Genomic DNA, 26,924 nt, shown 5'->3' with positions numbered 1-26,924 from the left:
AGAGGACTGTCTCGCCTTTGGTGGACGAACGGTCTCTAGCTCAATGGCACTACCGTTGTTCCAGTGGAGGAATCCCCATCCTTTAAGGACTTGGGGGATAGGATGGTGCGGGCTGTGGCCTGCGATCTGTACTCCCTGGTGTAGTCTGCACTGGGAACAGTGTTTATGTTTTCCCTTGCCACGCAGACTCTGCCTGATAGGCGGAGTTCCACCACCGTGACTTGGTGTGGGGCATGTCCCTCTTGCCCTGGGGGAGCTGTTGGACCAGCTGATGCAGGGGCTGCAAATTGTTTGCGATGCCGCGCTGGTCGAGGCTCCCTTGTATGGGTCACCTTGTCATTTTTGGCAGTGGTTGTCCAGCGTCTACTTGACCGCAGTGTTGGTCTGCGGATCAAACTTCTACAACGGTCTTAATGGATCTCCCTCTTCAGGGGGATCGCCTGTTTGGCGCTGCCCTGGATGACATTATATTATTATTATACAGGATTTATATAGCGCCAACAGTTTGCGCAGCGCTTAACAAAATGAGGGCAGACATTACAGTTACACTACAATTTGGAACAAAAGGAATCAGAGGGCCCTGCTCGTTAGAGCTTACAATCTAAAAGGGAGATATAAGGGTCTCACGGGGGAAGAGTGTTTTCTTTCACAGGCTAACAAGGGTAAGGACCTTCGTCGCAGTCTGGGTTCTTCCCTTTCGGCTTGCAAATAGTTTCTTCGTCCCTCGGGGAGGTTGATGTGGCGAAGTCCTTCCAGACTTCCACGTGTGGTTCCAAACGACCCTGGTCTGGAGAACATGAGATGGTTTTTTCCAGACCTGCGGACTAGGCCTACTCTGCCTGAAGGTGCTTCCTCACCCATCTAGGGGGTGGGGGGAGGTCCTTGCCATTCGAGGACCTGCGGCTGGCCCGAATCCCAGGCTGCTGGGTTCAGGAGGTCATGCGGTCCAGTTCCAAGATCGAGTCACGATCCGTTTATTTCCTGGCAAGGTTTTTTCCCTTCCAATGTACGGCTGTCCCCGGATCGCTTACTGGCACTCTGTGGGGCAGTTCAGGCTCTGGTTTAACAAGCTGGACCAACTGGTCCTTTGATGGTTCCGTGCAAATAAAAAATTCAAGTTGGTATCAGTTCGCACGGCGGTAGCTTCCTTGCATCAGGGGATTCCTGGCCTCCATAGACCTCAAGACATCAAGCTTCCTACCTTCAGATGTTATGTTCGGGTCACCTACGGGTTCTCAGTTTTTTGATCTCTATCAGTTTGTGGCGTTGCCCTTGGGTCTCGCTTATGTTACTAGGGTCTACACAAAGGTGTGGCTCCGGTCCTGGCGCTGTTGCGGCAGCAGGGCGTATTGGTCCGGGGTTCCTGGCCGATCTGTTTCTCCATGTGGAGTCTCCTACGGTGCGGACAAACGAGTTTGGAAGTCACCACGAGAACTCTGGAGGAGTTCAGGTGGGTTCTGAACCTTCAGAAGTCATCCATGGTCCCTTCCATGAGACTGGACTATCTGGGCCTGACTTTGGACTCAGTCAGGGTGTTTTTTCCTTCCGGGAAAAAACTCTTGGAACTTCAGACTGCGGTTCATGTCCCGCACATGGTCGTCCCTTCGGACCTGTATGCGAGTTCTGGGACTGATGGTGGCGTCTTTCGAGACAGTCCCTTTCGCTCAATCCCTCTCGGGGATCCTCCAGAAGGCGACCCTTCTCGAATAGGACTAGAATCCAAACTCTCTGGACTTTCGGATCCAGCTGTACTGGCTAACCAGGGAGTCTTGAGCTGGAATCCTTCCTCCCCTTTTTCCTGAACACTTATCACCGCGGATGCAAGCCTGTCTGGGTGGGAAGGAGTCCTCGGCAGGTTCTCTGCTTCAGGAGTGTGGTCCCTGGAGGATCCAGGTTACCGATCAATGTCCTGGGGCTGAGAGCGATCCGGCTTTGCCTGGTTCACTGAATCGGGCACCTGCAGCTGCCGGGTGCACGTTCAATCGACTACACCACGACCGTCCGTGGCTTATTTCATTCACCAAGGGGGCACCAAGGGTGTCCTTGTGGCCTTGGATGTGTCAATTCTTCGTTGGGCAGTGCGCCTTGTTCCTGCTCTTCCGCTGTTCCCTTTTCAGGTGTGGAAACCTTGGTGGGCGGATCACCTCAGTTGACAGGCCTTGGATGCAGGGAAATGGTCCCTTCATCTGGAGGTGTTTCTGCAGTTGTGCCTTCATTGGGGGCACTTCAGACGTGGACCTGTTGGCGTTGCATCTACTGGATAGTGCTGCGGTTTGTGGCCCGCTCCTTGGATCCTCTGGCGGGTGCAATGGTGGCACCATGGGTTCTGTCATGGGTAAGAACATTCGCTAGGTTCAACTTGAACAATGCCATGGAGTTTAGCATGGTCACCTGCGCACGGCTGCCGCAGGCATGGTCATGTGTGCGTGCTCAGGGATGGGCCAAGGTCAGTCTCAGCTGCGGTCTGCCTTCCCTCCTCCCAAGTTGCTGCCAAGAATTTTTCGCAGGATAGAGGCGGAAGGGATTCCGGTCTTTCTCATGGCTCCGGACGGGCCTCGCCGAGCTTGGTATGCTGGCCTGGTCAGGCTGGCCGCAGACGCTCCTTGGAGAATTCCTCTCAGGGAGGAGTTATTGTCTCCAGGGCCCATCTCCCATCCGACTATGCGGTCGCTGACTTTGCTTTTGAATGCCAGGTGCTGAAGGTCGGGGGTTTGGCTGCTTCAGTAATTCCCACCCTGCTTGAAGTGTGGGAAATGACTTCTAGGGTGATTGTTGTTCATCATATGAGAGAGTCGTATATTGTGTGGGCTCCCCCTCGCTCTTACTCGGTGGCCTGGATCTTGGCTTACTTCAATGGGGAGTTGGCCTTGAGTACCGTCAAGGGTTGGGGTTCGGTTTTGGCAAACTTCTTCCGAAGGCCCTTGGCCGCCTGTGCCCTGGTGCGTGACTTCTTCCAGGGGGGGTGTGACACTTGGTGATTCCGGTGCGACCTCCGTCACCCACTGGGGACCTTGATTTGGTGCAGTCAGTTCTTTTAGACCCTCTGTTTGCGAGTATTCAAGGGTATCCCCTGCCTACCTTATTACAGAAGGTGGCCTTCTTGTTGCTGTCACTCTGCGTGCAGGTGTCGGCGCTGGCGATATTGTCCTGTCGACAAGGTTTAACCTATAACCAATTGAGCTCCGGAGGATTTTTCCCCCTTCATGACCAGACCTTTTTTTTTTTGCCACTGCGCTAATTTAACTGGTAATTGCTCAGTCATGCAACACTGTACCCACATTAAAAATGTATGTTATATTTTTTCACACAAATAGAGCTTTCTTTTGGTGGTATTTGATCACCACAGGGTTTTCTTATTTTTTATTATATAAAGTAAAAAAATCCCAAAACATTTTGAGAAAAATATATATATTTTGCTTTCAGCTATAAAACCTATCCAATGAAAAAAACTATATTATATATAAATTTAGGCCGTAATGTATTCTGCTGCATGTCTTTGGTAAAAAGAAATCTAAATAAGTGTATATTCATTGTTTTGCATGAAAGTTATAGTATCTACAAACTACGGAATATATACTAGAATTTCTATTTATTTTTTTATACCAGTAATGGTGATGATCAGAAATTTATAAGGGTACTTTGATTGTGTGGTGGGTAGTCTGAGATTAACTGACACTTTGTGGGAACTAACTGCCACTGATATCACCAGTGACCCTGTAATAATGACACTAACTGGTAAGGGGTTAACATTTAGGGGCAATCAAGGGGTTAACCGTGTGCCTAACTGTGTGTAATATGTGCCATTTTTACTCCCTGGCTGCTGACTGAAGACAGCTCCGTGTTGTTTATCAGTGCAAACTCTTTTCTGTCATTCACTCAGCTGATCAGCTGTCTCTGGCCATAAATCATTAGCTGGGACCCGCTGACTGGCTTGTGCTGTAGCGAATGACAGGACAGCTGGTGCAGCAGGCGCACCCAACCCAGAAATATTAGATCATTTATATGATCCAGTACAGGGGGGCCACTCTGCCGCAGTAAACGAACTTTGCTTTAATTTAAAAAAATTGCCCCATCCCCCATTGTCTATCCAATTTGTCAGTATAATGCCCCATACACACGTGCAGATTATCTGCAGACTTTTGTCTGCAGACTTACCAAAACCATATAATATGAGGTCAAACCTAAACACTTTCAATTTGTATGCAATCCGGCAGGCCCTTGCACTACATAGAAAAGGTAAGTCTGCAGACAAAAGTCTGCAGATAATCTGCACGTGTGTACGGGGCATTACTGAGCAAATTGGATGTGTGTTCTCAGCCTGTACACATGACAGCCCAGCACACCAGACATACAGTCTGCTAGCTAGTGGCGTAGCATGGGGGGGTGCTGCCGGTCCACTCGCCCCGGGGGCTACCTTCAGGGGCAAGGAAATTCCTGTCCCCTGGAAAACCCATTCAACTGCTCCTCTCCTCCCCCTCCCTCTTCCGATGGCCGCTCTGTCCTCCTGATCATCCCTTGTGCTCTGTGTCTACCTCTGTCAGTGCGGGTGACAGCTGGCTCGGGAGGTGCCACTGTCCTGGAAGGAGGGGATCGATTCTCCACACTGCTCCATCCACTCTACCTCCAGAATGCCTTCAGCCTGCCCTGAGCTTCACACACAGCCCTTCTACCGCTCCTCCCTCCCTGTCCGTGTGCTCTATCTGTGTAGGGATGTAGGCAGGAAGATTAAAAAGAAGCAGCTGACAGCCACACTGAATCAACTGCTGGTAACTGAGCCAGTGAGCTCCCCGGACCATTCCAAGTGAGTGAGCACTCTCACCGACCAAAACCTGCCCCCCTCTCTCCCCCTGTTCCTCCTCTTTCTCCCTGTCCTCCCTCTCTCTGCCCCCCCTTTCTCCCTGCCCCCTTCTCTCTCCCTGTCCCAACTCTCTCTCTCTCCCAACTCTCTCTCTCCCTCCCTCTCCCTGTCACCTCCTCTCTCTCTCCCCCCCTCCTGCCCCCCACCGTTACCCCCTCTCTTTGTCTGCCTGCCCTCCTCTCTCTCTCTCCCTGCCCCCCTTTCTCTCGCGCCCCCTTTTCCATCATTTCTTACAGAGTATGAGTGCCCCCTATTACATAATTTCTTACAGAGCACAGTAGGAGCTCCCCCTTTCCATAATTTCTTACAGAAAACAGCACAAGCTCCCCCTTTGCCATAATTTCTTACAGAGCACAGTACGAGCTCCCCCTTTTTCATAATTTCTTAGAGAGTACAGTATGAGCCCCCCTTTTCTACTATTTCTTACAGATCACAGTACAAGCCCCCCCTTTTCCATCTTTTCTGACAGGGCACAGTGCGACCCCCCCCCCTTTCCATCATTTCTTACAGAGCACAGTACAGGCACCCCCTTTTCCATAATTTCTTACAGAGCACAGTACGAGCCCCCCCTTTTCCATCATTTCTAACAGAGCAGAGTACGAGCGCCCCCTTCTTTTCCATAATTTCTTACAGAGCACAGTACAAGCTCCCCCTTTTCCATCATTTCTTACAGAGCACAGTACAAGCTCCCCCTTTTCTATAACTTCATGCAGAACACAGTACGAGCCCCCCCCTTTCCATCATTTATTACAGAGCACAGTACGAGCTCCCCCTTTTCCATTATTTCTTACAGAGCACAGTACAAGCTCCCCCTTTTCCATTATTTCTTACAGAGCAAAGTACGAGCGCCTCTTTTAACATCGTTTCTTACAGAGCACAGTACGAGCTCCCCCTTTTCCATCTATCATTTCTTACAGAGCACAGTACGAGCGCCCCCTTTTTTCATCATTTCTTACAGAGCACAGAATGAACTCCCCCTTTTCCATAATTTCTTACAGAGCACAGAACGAGTTCCCCCTTTTCCATCATTTCTTACAGAGCACAGTACGAGCTACCCTCTTTTCCATAATTTCTTACAGAGCACAGTACGAGTTCCCCTCTTTTCCATAATTTCTTACAGAGCACAGTACGAGTTCCCCTCTTTTCCATAATTTCTTACAGAGCACAGTACGAGCTCCCCCTTTTCCATCATTTCTTACAGAGCACAGTATGAGCGCACCCTTCTCCATCATTTCTTAAAGAGCACAGTATAAGCTCCCCCTTTTCCATCATTTCTTACAGAGCACAGTACAAGCGCCCCCTTCTTTTCCATAATTTCTTACAGAGCACAGTATGAGCGCCCGCTTTTCCATTATTTCTTACAGAGCACAGTTCGAGCCCCCTTTTTTCATAATTTCTTACAGAGCACAGTAAGAGCTCCCCTTTTCCATCATTTCTTACAGAGAACAATACAAGCTCCCCCTTTTCCAAAATTTCTTACAGAGCACTGTACAAGCTACAGTGAACAAACTATTCCTCTCATTTCTAATGTACGGTGAGGAGGGGGGAGAGATTTGGGGTAGTTTTGTACATACAGGAAGTAATATAGAGAATCTGGCTTGGAATTGAGGAGTGGAGATTTGAGACAATTCAGTGCCGGTGTGCACTGCTTGGGGCCCTGGAGCGTTCTGATTGGACCACCAGTACATGTGTCATTTTATTCTGGGGTTTTGCACTGCTGGGGCCTGGAGTGTTCTGCCCCCCCACCCCCAAAGCACCATTTCCCCATGTGATGGTCCTTGTCCCTATCAAACTCACTCATCCATGTCTTTATGGAGCTTGCTTTGTGCACTGGTCTATATCATTTGGTGGAGGGGAGATTATGATGTGAAGTTGTTTTTCAGGGGTTAGGCTTGGCCCCTTAGTTCCAGTCAAGGGAACTCTTAAGGCGTCAGCATACCAAGACATTTTGGACAATTTCATGCTCCCAACTTTGTGGTAACAGTTTGGGTATGGCACCCTACTGTTCCAATATGACTGAGCACCAGTGCACAAAGCCATAAAGACATGGATGAGTGAGTTTGGGGTGGAGGAACTTGACTGGCCTGCACAGAGTCCTCACCTCAACCCCATAGAACACTTTTGGGATGAATTATAGTGGAAACTGCGAGCCAGGCCTTCTTATCCAACATCAGTGCCTGATCTCACAAATGCACTTCAGGAAGAATGGTCAAACATTCCCATAGACACACTCCTAAACCTTGTGGACAGCATTCCCAGAAGAGTTGAAGCTGGTATAGCAGCAAAGGGTGGGCCAACTCAATATTGAACCCTACGAACTAAGACCGGGATGCCATTAAATTTAATGTAAAGGCAGACATCCCAATACTTTTGGCGATATAGTGTATGTCTATATACAAAACCAAATTACTGGTGATTTCAATTTCAAATACACAATCAAAGAAAATAAGAAAATCAAAAAGCAATTGCTTTGGAAATTTCAAAGGGAAACAGAAATTTATAGAACCCAAAATGTAATGAGCTGCGATACAAAAGTAGGACAATAAAATACCTTGAAACTTTTGAAAATGTTTCTCACTTTCCGCAGCCGCAGGAATAAAAGAGACTTAAGCAGGGTACACACTAGTAGAAAATCTGCCGAAAATTCCCGCCCGATGCGAAATCGTCCGATTTTCACCTAGTGTGTACACAACTTTCAGCAGCCGATGCCGACATTTTCAAGAAAATAAACGGAGGGACAAACCTCCGATAAGGAAATCTACAAGATTAGGCAGAAAGAGGCCAAGCAAGTTATAAGAACTTCTAAAGCGCAGGCAGAAGAAAAACTAGCTCAGTCTATGAAAAAGGGGGATAAGACATTCTTCAGATATATAAATGAAAAAAGGAAATTAAAACAAGGAATAACTAAATTAAAAACAAAGGACGGAAGGTATGTAGAAGAGAATAAAGGGCTAGCCGACTTCCTTAATGAATACTTCTGTTCAGTTTTTACAGAAGAAAAAGAAGGAGAAGGACCTCCACTTGAAAGGATGACTAATGAATCGTTTGATGCATGTGTCTTTACAGAGGAAGACGTTCTAAGATTGCTGTCTAAAGTGAAGACAAATAAGTCACAGGGTCCTGATGAGATACACCCAAAATCATTAAAAGAGCTTAGTGGTGAGCTGGCAAAACCATTAACAGATTTATTTAACCAATCATTAGTAACAGGAGTCGTCCCGGAAGATTGGAAATTGGCAAATGTCATGCCCATTCACAAGAAAGGTAGTAGGGAGGAATCGAGCAACTATAGACCAGTGAGTCTGACATCAATAGTAGGCAAATTAATGGAAACCCTATTAAAGGATAGGATTGTGGAACATCTTAAATCCCATGGATTGCAAGATGAAAAACAACATGGGTTTACTTCATGTCAGAGATCATGTCAAACAAATCTTATAGATTTTTTTGACTGGGTGACTAAAATAATAGACGGTAGAGGTGCAGTAGACATTGCATATCTAGATTTTAGTAAGGCTTTTGACACTGTCCCACATAGAAGACTTATCAATAAACTGCAGTTATTGAGCATGGACTCCCATATTGTTGAGTGGATTAGGCAGTGGCTGAGTGACAGACAACAGAGGGTTGTAGTCAATGGAGAACATTCAGAACAAGGTCATGTTAACAGTGGGGTACCTCAGGGATCTGTACTGGGACCAATTTTGTTTAATATCTTCATAAGTGATATTGCAAAAGGCCTCAATGGTAAGGTTTGTCTTTTTGCTGATGACACAAAGATATGTAACAGGGTTAATGTTCCTGGAGGGAAACGCCAAATGGAAAAGGATTTAGAAAAACTAGAAAAATGGTCAGAACTCTGGCAACTGAAATTTAATGTGGATAAGTGCAAGATAATGCACCTGGGGCGTAAAAACCCAAGGGCAGAATATAAAATATTTGACACAGTCCTGACCTCAGTATCTGAGGAAAGGGATTTAGGAGTAATTATTTCAGAAGACTTAAAGGTAGGAAGACAATGTAATAGAGCAGCACGAAATGCCAGCAGAATGCTTGGATGTATAGGGAGAGGTATAAGCAGTAGAAAGAGAGAAGTGCTTATGCCGATGTACAGAACACTGGTGAGACCTCACTTGGGAGTATTGTGCGCAGTACTGGAGGCCATATCTCCAGAAGGATATAGATACTCTAGAGAGAGTTCAGAGAAGAGCTACTAAACTAGTACATGGATTGCAGGAAAAAACTTACCAGGAAAGGTTAAAGGACCTTAACATGTATAGCTTGGAAGAAAGAAGAGACAGAGGGGATATGATAGAAACTTTTAAATACATAAAGGGAATCAACTCGGTAAAGGAGGAGAGCATATTTAAAAGAAGAAAAACTACCACAAGAGGACACAGTTTTAAATTGGAGGGGCAAAGGTTTAAAAGTAATATGAGGAAGTATTACTTTACTGAGAGAGTAGTGGATGCATGGAATAACCTTCCTGCAGAAGTGGTAGCTGCAAATACAGTGAAGGAGTTTAAGCATGCATGGGATAGGCATAAGGCTATCCTTCATATAAGATAGGACCAGGGACTATTCATAGGATTCAGATATATTGGGCAGACTAGATGGGCCAAATGGTTCTTATCTGCTGACACATTCTATGTTTCTATGTAAACCCCAAAAATGTTTTTCGTCCGTCCCCAGACGACCGATTTTCGTTTAATGTGTATGCAGTACGTCCGTGAAAAATCAGATACGAAAGACCGCGCATGATCTGAAGTTGCTGACAACCCGGAAGTCTAGGAACAAATGTGCCAAAAAAAAAGAAAAATCGGACGAGAAATTTCGTGAACATTTATGCACTGTTGACTAAAAATGGTAATGAACGCTGAGAAGACAGAGAGAAATCGGAGGATATTTTGTTCGATTTTCGTCAAGTGTGTACGGCCCTTTAGCTCAAATAAGCAAAACACTTACTACAATTAAATGTGTTCTAAAGACAATAGGTTTCCTGTATTCAGCATGAACAATAAACAAACAACCAAGTTATACCGGCAATAACAATCTAGTTTCAACACAGATTTGCACCCAATTTCACCATACACAATACAATTTCAAAATACAAAATAGATGAACATGTGGGAAAAGTTAGATGACTTCACCCTGCACAACGTAAACAATACCAATAATAAAACGCTAGTCATAAAATATCATTAATAAGATTTAGGAAGGAAGAAAATTTAGTAGCGATGCTATAGAATAGTCTATCTCACCACCTCTTCCAAAGAAAATGTTCATTGTGTGATTGGATAAGAATGGTGGTTCGTCTCATACAGCAAGAAGGGTCACGTCTTTCAGATGTATTAGTGGTCAGCATGGTGTGATCAAGAAAGGGGGTTTATTTTTTTCAGTGTCTTCTATTTTTACACCATTTGAGTCCATACCACACCTCATTCAATATTGATTGTCCTCTGATTAGCCAGTCAAATGTGGGAGGTAATTGGTTGTTTCTTCACCTGTCCACTAGGGGTCATCCCAGTCTTTGGAATGAGAATCGGACTGCCTGTAAGGATCAGATTTATTTGGAACTTTTATTTTGTCTCTTGATAGAATTACTATAAGCCATATTGGAGGTGATATGATGGCAGCTTTCCTTTATAACTTATCTGGTGCATCGTGGTAATACCGGCCAATCTGCTGGTTGTAGAAGAATGGGATCCGTGTGGTTATTCATCATGATGCAAATATCATTTATTCATGAATAAAACTCTTTTCTCCATTACCCCGATAATATTTAGGCAAAAGCTCTATTGCAATCTGAATATATCACATCCCTTGTAGTGAAGTATGATATCTCATAGATGATATCATATTATATTTCCTTGTGACCTGATAGATGACAATCTTCTATTGATGAATCAACCTCCTTTGAAAATTTTAATGAGAATTGCTTATGTTATTGGTCTTAGATATACAGTATCTCACAAAGCTCAACCCTAAGTGAAAATGTCCAAATTGGGCCCAATGTTTCAATATTTTGTGTGGCCACCATTATTTTCTAGCACTGCCTTAACCCTCTTGGGCATGGAGCTCACCAGAGCTTCATGGGTTGCCACTGGAGTCCTCTTCCAGTCCTCCATGACGACATGTGGACGAGCTGGTGGATGTTAGAGACCATGCACTCCTCCACCTTCTGTTTGAGGATGCCCGACAGATGCTCAATAGCGTTTAGGTCTGGAGACATGCTTGGCCAGTCCATCACCTTTACCCTCAGCTTCTTTAGCAAGGCAGTGGTCAACTTAGAGGGGTGTTTGGGGTCTTTATGTTGGAATACTGCCTTGTGGCCCAGTCTCCGAAGGGAGGGGATCATGCTCTGCTTCAGTATGTCATAGTACATGTTGGCATTCATGGTTCCCTCAATGAACTGAAAGGCTCCCCAGTGCCGACAGCACTTATGCAACCCCAGACCAAGACACTCCCACCACCATGCTTGACTCCCTCGTTGCCACCACACATGCTTGACACCAGCTGAACCAAATAAGTTGATCTTGGTCTCATCAGACCACAGGACATGGTTCCAGTAATTCATGTCCTTAGTTTGCTTGTCTTCAGCAAACTGTTTTTGGGCTTTCTTGTGCATCATCATTAGAAGAGGCTTCCTTCTGGGACGACAGCCATGCAGACCAATTTGATGCAGTGTGCGGCTTATGGTCTGAACACTGACAGGCTGACCCCCACCCCTTCAACCTCTGCAGCAATGCTGGCAGCACTCACACTTCTATTTGCCAAAGACAACCTCTGGATATGACGCTGAGCACATACATTCAACTTCTTTGGTTGATCATGGTGAGGCCTATTCAGAGTGGAACCTGTCTTGGCCCCCGTGCTACAGCTCAGTTTCAGGGTCTTGGCAATCTTCTTATAGCCTAGGCCAGTGATGGGGAACCTTGGCACCCCAGATGTTTTGGAACTACATTACCCATGATGCTCATGCACTCTGCAGTGTAGTCGAGCATCATGGGAAATGTAGTTCCAAAACATTTGGGGTGCCAAGGTTCCCCATCACTGGCCTAGGCCATCTTTATGTAGAGCAACAATTATTTTTTTTCAGATCCTCAGAGAGTTCTTTGCCATGAGGTGCCATGTTGAACTTCTAGTGACCAGTATGAGAGAGTGAGAGCCATAACACCAAATTTAACACACCTGCTCCCCATTCACACCTGATAGCTTGTAACACTAACGAGTCACATGGGTCCCAGGGAGGGAAAATGGCTAATTTGGGCCAATTTGGACATTGTCACTTAGGGGTGTACTCACTTTTTTTGCAAGCGGTTTAGACCCTAATGGCTGTGTGTTGAGTTATTTTGAGGGGACAGCAAATTTACACTGTTATACAAGCTGTACACTCACTACTTTACATTGTAGCAAAGTGTAATTTCTTCAGTGTTGTCACATGAAAAGATAGAATAAAATATTTACAAAGGGGTTGAGGGGTGTACTCACTTTGGTGAGATACTGTAACCGGATCCCTTGAATATAACAATCTCAAAAAAATGTAATATATATATATATATTGTTTCTATATATTCTGGAATTTTGTCTTGAGGTTATAACTGAGTTCATTTGGGTGGGTAATTAACTATTTGGTTCCTCTATTGTCCTGATTCAAAGCTGAATAAACACGGGTTGTCTTTGGGATCTCCTCAGCCACAAACCAGTGAGGTTAGTCAATGAATATATATTAGGTGCACACCAGGTTGAATCGCCTTGATATAGGAACGGTTGTCCTTCTGGTTAAGTATTGGGGTTTGCAAACATGAAAACAATCCCATTTAGTCCAGATGTTCTGTTCTTTTCCCTTTATAATCGAGGTAAACGTACGATAGGTCCTTACAATAACCATTTATGGTACCTGGAAGGTAGTCAGTTTCTCTCTAGTTGAGGTTGCGGGAATCCATCTTCTGAGGCTCTGATTTGTACATAAGTGTTTACAGACTATCCATGCCAGGATGAGTGCAGGTTTGGCACATTCATTCACCTATTTTTTCAAAAATATACCTCTTCGTCTTTACACCACAAAGGTTACTCAGCCAACAAACAGCCAACTCTGATCTCCTTATGAAGGGTTTCTTACATGATGAAGATCAGCCATGGAGTATATCTGATGTGTATATCAGGGTGTGCTTCTTCCCCAAATTAGAGCTGTGATGTCCAGCAATTCATACAGAAGACATTTCCCGCACCCAAGACACTAATACACCTCGCAGGTTGTGTGGGATCCCTGATGTACAGGAAGACAGGACTTCAGTGAGGAACATTTCCTTCACTCAGGACAGGAAAGTGGCTTCTCCCCCGTGGGAGAGCTCTGATGTACAGGAAGACAGGACTTCAGTGAGTAACAATTCCCTCACTCAGGACAGGAAAGTGGCTTCTCTCCCGTGTGAGATTTCTGATGTCTGGAAAGATTGCACTTCACTGAAAAACATCTCCCACACTCAGGACAGGAATACGGCTTCTCTCCTGTGTGAGATCTCTGATGTCTGTAAAGACCGGATTTATCTGAAAAGCATTTTCCGCACTGAGGACAGGAATACGGATTCTCCCCTGTGTGAGACCTCTGATGTCTGTAAAAATGAGACTTCTGTGAAAAACATTTCTCGCAGTCAGGACAGGAATACGGCTTCTCCCCTGTGTGAGATCTCTGATGTGCATAAAGATGGGGCTTCTGTGAAAAACGTTTCCCACACTCAGTACAGGAAAACTTCTTCTCCCCCGTGTGAGACTTCTCATGTTTGTAAAGATTGGCCTTCTGTGAAAAACATTTTCCACACTCAGAACAGGAAAACGGTTTTTCCCCTGTATGAGTTCTTTTATGCACATTAAGTTTGGATTTAGAGTGGAAACCCTTCCCACACTCAGTACAGGAAACCTTCTTATCTGTTGGAAGAAAAAACATAACATTTTTAGAGGTCAGGAGTATGTAATGTACAACACAGAGTATACAGTGCAGGGGTCAGGAGTATGTAATGTACAACACAAGAGTATATAGTGCAGGGGTCAGGAATATGAAATGTAAAACAAAGTATATAGAGCAGGGGTCAGGAGTATGTAATGTACAACATAGAGTATATAGTTCAGGGGTCAGGAGTATGTAATGTACAACATAGAGTATATAATGCAGGGGTCAGGAATATGTAATGTACAACACAGAGTATTTAGTGCAGGGGTCAGGAATATGTAATGTAAAACAGAATATATAGAACAGGGGTCAGGAGTATGTAATGTACAACATAGAGTATATAGTGCAGGGGTCAGAGGCAAGTAATGTACAACATAGAGTATATAGTGCAGGGGTCAGGGGCATGTAATGTACAACATAGAGTATATAGTGCAGGGGTCAGAGGCATGTAGTGTACAACATAGAGTATATAGTGCAGGGGTCAGGGGCATGTAATGTACAACATAGAGTATATAGTGCAGGGGTAAGGGGCATGTAATTTACAACATAGAGTATATAATGCAGGGGTCAGGGGCATGTAATGTACAATATGGAATATATAGTGCAGGGGTCAGAGGCATGTAATGTACAAGATATTGTATATCCAGTTGAGCTATGTAAGGTTTTACCTCCTTCATGACAAGAGCATTTTTTGCTATTCAGCACTGTGCTACTTGCTAATGCGTAGTCATGCAATACTGTTTATCATTTTTTTTCCACACAAATAGAGCTTTCTTTTGTTTGTATTTGTTCCTGTAACCTGCAGGGGGTGGGAGGTAAAGTTGATCTCGTTGTGGGCTAGTCCTAGCTGAATTCAAAGTAAAATTTAATTTCCCTATGCTGCCAGAAAGGGGCAGACTTTTCTCAGTTGGGACGTATAGTTCCTTATTGTCTGTTCTGCTTTCTAGACAGTTGGAACCCCCCCCCCCCTTTTCCCACTTTCTAGATCCTTTTCTGTGGGAGCCATGTGCTGCCAAAACCTGTGAGGGCCCAGGACTATTGTGTGCCCAGATCCCCCCTCAGATCTCTATGCCTGCTCCCTCTGCTGTGTGCCCAGGGCCCTCCTTGGATTTCCCTGCCTGATCTGTTTGCTGTGTGCCCAGAGCCCTCCTTGAAATGCCCTGCCTGTTCTGTCTGCTGTGTGCCCAGAGCCCTCCTTGGATTGCCCTGCCTGTTCTGTTTGCTGTGTGCTCACAGCCCTCCTTGGATTGCCCTGCCTGTTCTGTCTGCTGTGTGCCCAGAGCCCTCCTTGGATTGCCCTGCCTGCTCCCTCTGCTGTGTGCCCAGAGCCCTCCTTGGATTGCCCTGTCTGTTCTGTCTGCTGTGTGCCCAAAGCCCTCCTTGGATTGCCCTGCCTGCTCCCTCTGCTCTGTGCCCAGAGCCCTCCTTGGATTACCCTGCCTGTCCTGTCTGCTGTGTGCCCAGAGCCCTCCTTGGATTGCCCTGCCTGTTCTGTCTGCCATGTGCCCAGAGCCCTCCTTGGATTGCCCTGCCTGTTCTGTCTGCCCCATGCCCAGATCCCTCCTTGGATTGCCCTGCCTGTTCTGTCTGCTGTGTGCCCAGAGCCCTCCTTGGATTGCCCTGCCTGCTCCCTCTGCTCTGTGCCCAGAGCCCTCCTTGGATTGCCCTGCCTGTTCTGTCTGCCGTGTGCCCAGAGCCCTCCTTGGATTGCCCTGCCTGTTCTGTCTGCTATGTGCCCAGAGCCCTCCTTGGATTGCCCTGCCTGCTCCCTCTGCTATGTGCCCATAGCCCTCCTTGGATTGCCCTGCCTGTTCTGTCTGCCGTGTGCCCAGAGCCCTTCTTGGATTGCCCTGCCTGTTCTGTCTGCTATGTGCCCAAAGCCCTCCTTGGATTGCCCTGCCTGTTCTGTCTGCCGTGTGCCCAGAGCCCTCATTCAATTGCCCTGCCTGCTCCCTCTGCTGTGTGCCCAGAGCCCTCCTTGGATTGCCCTGCCTATTCTGTCTGCTGTGTGCCCAGAGCCCTCCTTGGATTGCCCTGCCTTTTCTGTCTGCTGTGTGCCCAGAGCCCTCCTTGGATTGCCCTGCCTATTCTGTCTGCTGTGTGCCCAGAGCCCTCCTTGGAATGCCCTGCCTTTTCTGTCTGCTGTGTGCCCAGAGCCCTCCTTGGATTGCCCTGCCTATTCTGTCTGCTATGTGCCCAGAGTCCTCCTTGGATTGCCCTGCCAGCTCCCTCTGCTGTGTGCTCACAGCCCTCCTTGGACTGCCCTGCCTGCTCCCTCTGCTGTTTGCTCACAGCCCTCCTTGGACTGCCCTGCCTATTCGGTCTGCTGTGTGCCCAGAGCCCTCCTATGATTGCCCTGCCTGTTCTGTCTGCTGTGTGCCCAGAGCCCTCCTTGGATTGCCCTGCCTGCTCCCTCTGCTGTGTGCCCAGGACCCTCCTTGGATTGCCCTGCCTGCTCCCTCTGCTGTGTGCCCAGGACCCTCCTTGGATTGCTGTGCCTGTTCTGTCTGCTGTGTGCCCAGAGCCCTCCTTGGATTGCCCTGCCTGTTCTGTCTGCTGTGTGCCCAGAGCTCTCCTTGGATTGCCCTGCCTGCTCCCTCTGCTGTGTTCCCAGAGCCCTCCTTGGATTGCCCTGCCTGTTCTGTCTGCTGTGTGCCCAGAGCCCTCCTTGGATTGCCCTGCCTGTTCTGTGCCCAGAGCCCTCCTTGGATTGCCCTGCCTGCTCCCTCTGCTGTGTGCCTTGGACCCTCCTTGGATTGCCCTGCCTGGATCCCCTGATGCCAAGACTCCCACATCCACTACTCAGGGCAGTTGGACTTCCACAGTGTGAGTCTTTGAACCCTTATTCCTGAAGCCCCCCTGGCTGTATCTTATTGTTGCCTTGTGAACTGTTTCCTTTTTGTTGTGCATTATCAAAGCTCCTTGCTATCACCCTGAAGGTCATCTCCTGTGCCATACAGCTACCTTTGATCTACGCTGTGCCCACTGTCATCCTGTGAACTTTCTATTCATGCCATGCCCATTGCTACCATGAGAACTGTTTATATATGCTGTGCCATACTACCACTCTGAGGGACCTGTAGCCCTGTGGACCATTCCCCCAAACTGTGTTGTTCTACTGCTCAAAGGATCACACCCCTTGCCATGCCTTATCGCTACCCTGTGAACTGCTCACCCATGGTGCCCGCAAACTACTTATCTGCAGCATGACCATTGCTACCTTTTAGACTGATTAAGTGTGCAGTGGCTCAACACCACCCCTCCTGTTCCCCAAAGTCTCCCAATAAACGTCCATGCATTGGGTTCCTTGTGATTTGCCTCTCTCTGCGCTAGTTCGTCACATCTACTTTCTGTCATAATACATATCCAATAAAATCAAATTTGTCACAAATTTAGGCCAAAATGTATTTTGCTACATGTCTTTGGTAAAAATAAAAAATCGGTGTATATTATTTAGTCTGTAGGAAAGGTATAGTATCCGCAAACTATGGGATATATACAGTATCTCACAAAAGTGAGTACACTTCTCACATTTTTGTAAATATTTTATTCTATCTTTTCGTGTGACAACACTGAAGAAATGACACTTTGCTACAATTTACACTGTTATACAAGCTGTACACTCACTACTTTACATTGTAGCAAAGTGTCATTTCTTCAGTGTTGTCACACGAAAAGATATAATAAAATATTTATGAAAATGTGAGGGGTGTACTTGCTTTTGTGAAATACTGTATATATATGAAAATTGATGTACTGGCAGCCCTAAAATGTCAGGGCAGTACAAATAACCCTCCCCTCCCAAATGACCCCTTTTTGAAAAGTAGACAGTCCAAGGTATTTAGTAAGAGGTATACTAACTTTTTTGAAGTTGTAATTTTTTTGTCACAATTTTTTGGAAAACAAAAGAAATTATTAAAAATGTTTTCCCCATGTTGTCACTAGTTCAGTAAATCATCATGATGGGACTGGTGTGGCGGTGATCAGGGACACTGACTGGTGACAGCATGTTAAAACAAAAAAACTAAACAAAAGTTTAAAAAATGTTTTATTCAATATTTTAAAAAATGTTTAACATTTTTTTTATACTTTTTTATTTAATACTTTAATCTGAGTACTTCAGTTTTTTTTAAACGTTGAATGAAGGAACAATGATCGTTGTACCAGCAATGCTTTGAACCGTCATGAATGGATTTAGTTCATGACAGCTATGAATACTAATGATCTATGATTGGCTACAGATAATCACATGGTAAAGGGTGCTGTGATTGGCCTAGTTACCATGTGATAGATGTGGGCCAATCACAGTTTAATAGTAAAGGAAGCAAAGCTGTTATGAATCATACTAAGCATAGCGATCACATGATCATCGGGCCCCGAGTCCTAGTATCCTCATATTGCTGGAAAAATGATGTACAGGTACGTTATTTTGCCTGTACATGCTGCCCGACCACAGTAAATATACTGTGGATGCTCGGCAAGTGGATATAGTGCAGGGGTCAGGAGTATGTAACGTGAAATATATAAATTATACAATGTAAGGGTCAGGATTCATAATATTCGTGTTCAGTAATCAGTGGAAGCGTAAATGTTCACATGACACAAGTTGCAGAGGTCCCACACCGCTGCTTCCCATCTCCTGAGACTGCACTCAGTGACTTGGATCTGAGACTATTCAGACATATCCCTCCATCCGGCACAGCCAGCAGACTACAGAGCAAGTAACCCCGGGAGAATTGTTCTGTTAGAGATCCTGTTAGAACCGGGATATTAGGCTGAAGACCCAAGGAATATACTACAGGTGCTCAGGTCGAGCAACACCTATGGTAAAAGTCAACATTTCCAGCTGAACCCCATAATCTACATACTGTACATACAGGAATACAGGACGGGGCACACAGCTCAGGAAAGTGACCAGGGTATTACAGGTTGATTTCACCCAGTCCTTGCCCTACTCTGGACCAATTAGGGAGAAGTATGGGTGGAGGAATGTATTTAATGTTTATGACCCACCTGTGCTGGTCTTTGTAGGAGTGTCCTCCTCTAGAATTAGCCTTATAATTCCATCCTCCTCCGTAGACTGCTGATCATCGCTCACATAAGTCTCTTCTTCTTCTTCTTTCACCTTAACTTTTAAATCTATCAGATCTTCACCCTAAGCCAAGAAAATGAGAGAAAATTACATCTGTAAAATAGAAGGTCAAATAAAAATCCACACATCATCTTCATGTCCATGTTCTAGATGTTCCGTCCCACCAACCTTGTAACAGTGAGTGATGATGTGATCTTCCTGTGTGGAATTCCGGGAATACAGAGGACGGGGACATCTCTCTGGTGGGTTCCTGGTATTAGGTGACTCTATCATATCCTTGTGTCCTTCTGAAAACTCTTCCATCACTCCATACTTCTCATCCTCATCTTTATACTCTTCTTTAACAACAATATTATAATCCTCAAAATTTCCACTCTGAAAGATATAATAAAAAAATAATTGTAACAAACATGCTGTGTATAAATCAGAACTACCAATAATTGTCAATCATCTACCTGATGATGGTGAGGGATGGTGTGATCTTCCTGTGTGGAATCCCGGGAATACAGAGGACGGGGACATCTCTCTGGTGGGTTCCTGGTATTAGGTGGGTCCATCATATCCTTGGAGGAGTTTTCAGGACACATCACTCCATACTTCTCATCCTCCTCTTTATATTCTTCTTTAATAACAATGTTATAATCCCCCAGGTTTCCACTCTGAAAGATATAATAAAATATTAATTGTACAAATATGCTGTGTATAAATCAGAACTACCAATAATTGTCAATCATCTACCTGATCATGGTGAGGGATGGTGTGATCTTCCTGTGTGGAATCCTGGGAATACAGAGGACGGGGACATCTCTCTGATGGGTTCCTGTAGCTGGATGATTCCACCATGTTGTCCTGGTACAGATCTTTATGTTCTTTTAGAGACTCTGATTCTTCCATCACCTCATCCTCCTCTTTTAATCTCTTCTTTAACTTCAACTTTAGAATCTCTCAGGTTTTCACTCTGAATACAGAATAAAATGACGTCAATTGTAACAATGCAGATAATGTACAGATCCTAATGATAGTATCAGTGATTGTTCCTCATCTACTTGATGATGGTGAGGGATGGTTTGATCCTCCTGTGTGGAATCCCAGAAATACATCACTCCATACTCCTCATCCTCCTCTTTATACTCTTCTTTAACAACAATATTATCATCTCTCCGAGGTTTCCACTCTGTATATATAATAAAACATTCATTGTATCAAACATGCTTGTATATATATTTTGCCTAGCAGCAAAAGGGTCGCTGGTTCGAATTCCAACCATGACCGTACCTGCCTAGAGTTTGCATGTTCTCCCTGTGCCTGCGTGGGTTTTCTCCCACATTTCAAAGACATGCTGGTAGGTTAAATGGATACTGTCTAAATTGGCCCTAGTATGTGAGTTAGGAACCTTAGATTGTAAGCTCACAATATTATAGGATGAATATGTGAGACTGGGATCACTATGGAGACATCTATTTTCAGGACATTTACTACAAATTACATTTTCCCTCTTTCTTCTTATCTTAATATTATAAAATAAAGACATACAGTACATATTCCAAACTCCCTTAAATAAACCCCCATCCCCTGCCACTAGAGTGACCACATCAGTTTTATTGCAAGCAGTATTTAGAAGAAAAACCCCATTTCACTTTGAAATAGAGGGGCGGGTGCTGTGTCCGTCAATGAACTTCAGAGAAAAAGATTTTACGGTAAGTCAAAAATCCAGTTTTCTCTATCGTTCATTGACAGACGCAGCTCCATATTCTTCTTGACCATTGGGACGTCCCAAAGCAGTATTTGAGGGGTGGGAAAACAATGCAGAGCAAGAACGTAATTTCCTTAAGGCTAAACTTAGCCAACCAGAAAACAGGAGCCTGCAAAACCTTGCGGCCAAAAGAAGCATCTGAGGATGCCAACACATCTACTTTGTAGAATTTTGTGAACGTGTGCACAGATGACCAAGTTGCCGCCTTGCAAACTTGCATTACTGAGGCCTGATGGCGTAAAATCTAAGCTGCACTTAGCGCCCTAGTAGAATGTGCCTTCACAGGGAAAGATTGAACCTGACCCTTGAGTGAATAAGCCTGTACCATTGTCTCCCTGATCCATCTGGATATGGTGGCGGCAGACGCAGCCAATCCCTTTCGAGGTCCTTCCGTGAGGACATAAAGAGAGTCTAATTTCCTGAAAGATTTAGCAGCCGGCAGGTAAACCCTAATTGCCCAAACCACATCCTAAGATTGCAAGGCAATTTCCTTGGGATGCTTGGGCTTAGGACAGAGTGAAGGCAGCACAATGTCTTTGACCTAATCGGTCGTTTCTTCCTAAGGTGGTTTCTGATTTCTATTTTACTGAAGTACCACCTTATCTCTGTTGACCACCAGATAAGGTGAACGGCAGGCAGGATAGTGCCGCCAATTCAGATACTCTGCGAGGTGATATCCACCAAAAAGGAAACCTTCTGAGACAGTAAGCATCTCCCTAATGTTCTCCAAGGGAGGTTTTTGAAGAACAGACAGTACCAAGTTAAGATCCCACAGAGGTAACGGAGATCGCCTCGGAGGAGCCATATGGCGAACCCCTTGAATAAAAGTGCGAATCAAAGGATGCGTAGCTAAAGGGCATTGGAAAAACACAGCCAAAGCCGACACCAGGCCAACCGCTGTTCAACCCCTCTTTGGAGAAAGGTCAAAAATTAAATTCTAGCCCCCCAGCAAAATGGCGAGGATGTACCTTTAGCGATTCACACCATGTGATGTACGCTTTCTGTGTACGATGATAGATCTTCCTGGAGGTAGACTTTCTAGCCTTCAACAGTGTAGGAATCACTGAATCAGAAAGACCTCTATCCTTCAATACCTGGCTTTCAACAGCCACGCCGTTAAAGCCAGCGACTGTAAAGCAGGATGGAAGATCGGCCCTTGAGACAGCAGATCGTCCGTGAGAGGAAGTCTCCAAGGAGCATCGGCAACCAACCTTACCAGATCTATGCACCAAGACCGGCGAGGCCAGTCTGGGGCCACCAGAATAACCTGAATCCCTTCCACCTCTATTCTGCGCAAAAGACGCGGCAGGAGTTTCAGCGGAGGGAACGCATAGATTAGCCGATATTGACCCCAAGAAGCCACCAGTGCCTCTATGGCGTCGGCCAGAGGATCCCGTGACCTGGCTACAAACCTTTGGACCTTTTTGTTGAGTCGAGAGGCTAACAGGTCTACATCAGGTGTCCCCCACCAGACACACAGCAGGTGAAACACGTCTGGGTGCTTGGACCATTCCCCCTGATCCAACACCTGACAACTCAGGTAATCCACCTGCCAGTTCTCCACTCCTCGGATATGTACAATGGAAAGGGCTGGAACAAAATTTTCTGCCCATTTAAGGATCTCGGCCACCTCCCCGGCCACCATGAAACTCTTGGTGCCCCCTTAATGATTGATGAAAGCCACGGCGGTGGCATTGTCCGACTGAATCTGGACTGGACAACCTTGCAAACGATTTGTCCAGTGACTCAGGCAAAGCTTTATCGCTGTTAGTTCCAGAATATTGATCGGAAGTCTGGATTCTTCTACTGTCCAGGACCCCTGGACACACAGCTTTTTTACAGTGTATAATTTATATATATTTATTTTACAGTTCTTATAATGATATTTTATATATATTTTTTTATCTTTGCTAGTTATTGTTCACATATGGTTGTGTACTCTTGCTCCTGTTGGTTGCCCCTGATAATGGTTTACTGTGTCTGTTCCCCTTTAATAATAGGTAGGGGGAGGGGCCGCCATATTGGTATATAGGTGTGAGGGTACCAGCAGGGGGGGGTGAGACTTGGAGGCCACTCCTCCGAAACGTGTTGTCATAGCAACCAGACTTTAGTCATGTCAAGGGACCTCTCCTCTGTGCACCCGACATATTGTGCAGCTTGAGCTGGCCGTCCGCCCTCTGCTTTGCTTGTGCGGCGCCGGCTGGACCGGGTGCATGCGCAAATCGTACAGCTTCCCTCGAGGCGGAAGGATCTTATCTGGATGTCACAGGTGCAGGAGGCTGCCAGCAAGCGCAGGACGAGTGGCTGGTTGGCGGGACTTGGAGGAGAGATTCGTCTTGGGAACACACCAGGAAGTGATTTGCTCTGCATTTACGCTTGTGAGTGATATTTTCATGGTTTTGTTTTTACTAAATAAACGGTGTTATGCTACAGTGCATTGCGAAAGTATTCGGCCCCCTTGAACTTTTCGACCTTTTGCCACATTTCAGGCTTCAAACATAAAGACATAAAACTGTAATTTTTTGTGAAGAATCAACAACAAGTGGAACGAAATTTATTGGATATTTCAAACTTTGTTAACAAATGAAAAACTGAAAAATTGGGCGTGCAGAATTATTCAGCCCCTTTGCTTTCAGTGCAGCCAACTCTCTCCAGAAGTTCAGTGAGGATCTCTGAATGATCCAATGTTGACCTAAATGACTAATGATGATAAATAGATGATAAATAGAATCCACCTGTGTGTAATCAAGTCTCCGTATAAATGCACCTGCACTGTGATAGTCTCAGAGGTCCGTTTAAAGCGCAGAGAGCATCATGAAGAACAAGGAACACACCAGGCAGGTCCGAGATACTGTTGTGGAGAAGTTCAAAGCCGGATTTGGATACAAAAAGATTTCCCAAGCTTTAAACATCCCAAGGAGCACTGTGCAAGCGATAATATTGAAATGGAAGGAGTATCAGACCACTGCAAATCTACGAAGACCTGGCCGTCCCTCTAAACTTTCAGCTCATACAAGGAGAAGACTGATCAGAGACACAGCCAAGAGGCCCATGATCACTCTGGATGAACTGCAGAGATCTACAGCTGAGGTGGGAGACTCTGTCCATAGGACAACAATCAGTCGTATACTGCACAAATCTGGCCTTTATGGAACAGTGGCAAGAAGAAAGCCATTTCTTAAAGATATCCATAAAAAGTGTTGTTTAAAGTTTGCCACAAGCCACCTGGGAGACACACCAAACATGTGGAAGAAGGTGCTCTGGTCAGATGAAACCAAAATCAAACTTTTTGGCAACAATGCAAAACGTTATGATTTGGCCTAAAAACAACACAGCTCATCACCCTGAACACACCATCCCCACTGTCAAACATGGTGGTGGCAGCATCATGGCTTGGGCCTGCTTTTCTTCAGCAGGGACAGGGAAGATGGTTAAAATTGATGGGAAGATGGATGGAGCCAAATACAGGACCATTCTGGAAGAAAACCTGATGGAGTCTGCAAAAGACCTGAGACTGGGATGGAGATTTGTCTTCCAACAAGACAATGATCCAAAACATAAAGCAAAATCTACAATGGAATGGTTCACAAATAAACATATCCAGGTGTTAGATTGGCCAAGTCAAAGTCCAGTCCTGAATCCAATCGAGAATCTGTGGTAAGAACTGAAAACTGCTGTTCACAAACGCTCTCCATCCAACCTCACTGAGCTCGAGCTGTTTTCCAAAGAGGAATGGGCAAAAGTTTCAGTCTCTCGATGTGCAAAACTGATAGAGACATACCCCAAGCGACTTACAGCTGTAATCGCAGCAAAAGGTGGCGCTACAAAGTATTAACCTAAGGGGGCTGAATAACTTTGCACGCCCAATTTTTCAGTTTTTTATTTGTTAAAAAAGTTTGAAATATCCAATAAATTTTGTTACACTTCATGATTGTGTCCCACTTGTTGTTGATTCTTCACAAAAAAATTACAGTTTTTTATCTTTATGTTTGAAGCCTGAAATGTGGCAAAAGGTCGAAAAGTTCAAGGGGGCCGAATACTTTTGCAAGGCACTGTAGGGCGGTTGTGCGCTCTGTCCTTTGTTTTTTCTCTCAGGAACATACCTAGCTAGAAAATAAACATTTTTAACAAAGGTTCCCTTTAAAATAAAAAAACAAGCTAAGACTAAAGTCCCAGCTGGGAACTAGGTCCTACTCCTGAACTAGGCAGAAACAAACTGAATCCTATAGCAGAGTGTGTGCGTGTATGCCTGCAGTGACTGCCCCATAGGCGTGGTAAAGATTTTTCCTGCCTACTGTCCTACTCATGTAGGGGGCAGGATAACCCCGTGGTCAAGAAGAATATGGAACTGCGTCTGTCAATGAACGATAGAGAAAAGATGATTTTTTATATCTTTTTTTTTTTTTCCAAATTTTGGGGCGGGGGCGTATCATGAAATCAGTGGGCCCGTGTGCAAGATCATAAGCGGGCTTTAGGCATAGAAAAGAACAATTTAGTGCTCAAAGTGTGCCATATCGAAAAGTGGGCATGGCTTAAATTGTGCTAAATATTAGGTGTGGCATAAAGATGGTGTTGTTAAATAGTCTGAGATTATGTATATAGTGCAGAATATGGTAATGTTAAATAGGGAATGAACAGTGCAAAATGTGTGGTGATGGGTAGTACGTACAGGAGAGCAGTGCGGAGTGTATGGTGGGCGGTAGTATGTACAGGAGAGCAGTGCAGAGTGTATGGTGGTGGGGGGGAGGGTGGTAGCATGTACAAGAGAGCAGTGTGGAGTGTATGGTTGGGGGGGGGGGGGTTGTATGTACAGGAGAGCAGTGTGGAGTGTATGGTGGGGGGTAGTATGTACAGGAGAGCAGTGCAGAGTGTATGGTGGTGGGTAGTATGTACAAGAGAGCAGTGTGGTGGGGGTAGTATGTACAGGAGAGCAGTGCAGAGTGTATGGTGGTGGTGGTGGGGGGGGGGGGGTAGTATGTACAAGAGAGCAGTGTGGAGTGTATGGTGGGGGTAGTATGTACAGGAGAGCAGTGCAGGGGGGTTGTATGTACAGGAGAGCAGTGTGGAGTGTATGGTGGGGGGGTAGTATGTACAGGAGAGCAGTGCGGAGTATATGGTGGGGGGTAGTATGTACAGGAGAGCAGTGCGGAGTTTATGGTGGGGTGGTGGGGGGCAGTTAGTGCAGGGAGAGGAGTGAGGGGGGGGTAGTATGGTGGGGGGGGTAGTATGTACAGGAGAGCAGTGTGGAGTGTATGGTGGGGGTAGTATGTACAGGAGAGCAGTGCAGGGGGGTTGTATGTACAGGAGAGCAGTGTGGAGTGTATGGTGGGGGGTAGTATGTACAGGAGAGCAGTGCAGAGTGTATGGTGGTGGTGGTGGTGGGGGGGGGTAGTATGTAAAAGAGAGCAGTGTGGAGTGTATGGTGGGGGTAGTATGTACAGGAGAGCAGTGTGGAGTGTATGGTGGGGGGGTAGTATGTACAGGAGAGCAGTGCGGAGTGTATGGTGGGGGGTAGTATGTACAGGAGAGCAGTGCGGAGTTTATGGTGGGGTGGTGGGGGGCAGTTAGTGCAGGGAGAGGAGTGAGGGGGGGTAGTATGGTGGGGGGGTAGTATGTACAGGAGAGCAGTGTGGAGTGTATGGTGGGGGTAGTATGTACAGGAGAGCAGTGCAGGGGGGTTGTATGTACAGGAGAGCAGTGTGGAGTGTATGGTGGGGGGTAGTATGTACAGGAGAGCAGTGCAGAGTGTATGGTGGTGGTGGTGGTGGGGGGGTAGTATGTAAAAGAGAGCAGTGTGGAGTGTATGGTGGGGGTAGTATGTACAGGAGAGCAGTGCAGGGGGGTTGTATGTACAGGAGAGCAGTGTGGAGTGTATGGTGGGGGGTAGTATGTACAGGAGAGCAGTGCGGAAGTGTATGGTGGGGGGTAGTATGTACAGGAGAGCAGTGCGGAGTTTATGGTGGGGTGGTGGGGGGCAGTTAGTGCAGGGAGAGGAGTGAAGTACCACCTCCTGATAGTCTGTCAGCCACTGCTATACCATCTTGCTGGATCACTTTTCAGAGGGACTACAGCAGGGAGTACAGCAGGTCTGTACATCCTCCTCCAGAGTGCACCATTAGTGCCTCCAGAGTGCCCCCTTAGTACTACTGTACTAGGGGGCACTCTGGAAGCACTAAGGGGGCAATCTGGAGGATGTAAGATGGTATTCTGGCAGTACTAACTTAGCCAGAGCCTCCTTACATCCTCCAGAGTGCCCCCTAAGTACTACTGTTCA

General features: G+C 45.9%; 1 protein-coding gene across 1 annotated transcript in view; it reads right to left on the bottom strand.

The window, feature by feature from the left end:
* LOC309550283 (uncharacterized protein) overlaps positions 1-26,924 on the bottom strand; it is a 1,519,274-nt gene that overhangs the window by 610,197 nt on the left and 882,153 nt on the right. Inside the window, 2 exon segments of the mRNA XM_082250688.1 lie at positions 18,819-18,960; positions 19,066-19,272. Coding sequence (XP_082106814.1) covers positions 18,819-18,960; positions 19,066-19,272 — 349 coding nt within the window.

This window comes from Pelophylax lessonae (genome assembly GCF_965119305.1).
Source record: "Pelophylax lessonae genome assembly, chromosome: 3".
NCBI lineage: Eukaryota > Metazoa > Chordata > Amphibia > Anura > Ranidae > Pelophylax > Pelophylax lessonae.
This window is presented reverse-complemented; position numbering and strand designations above follow the sequence as displayed.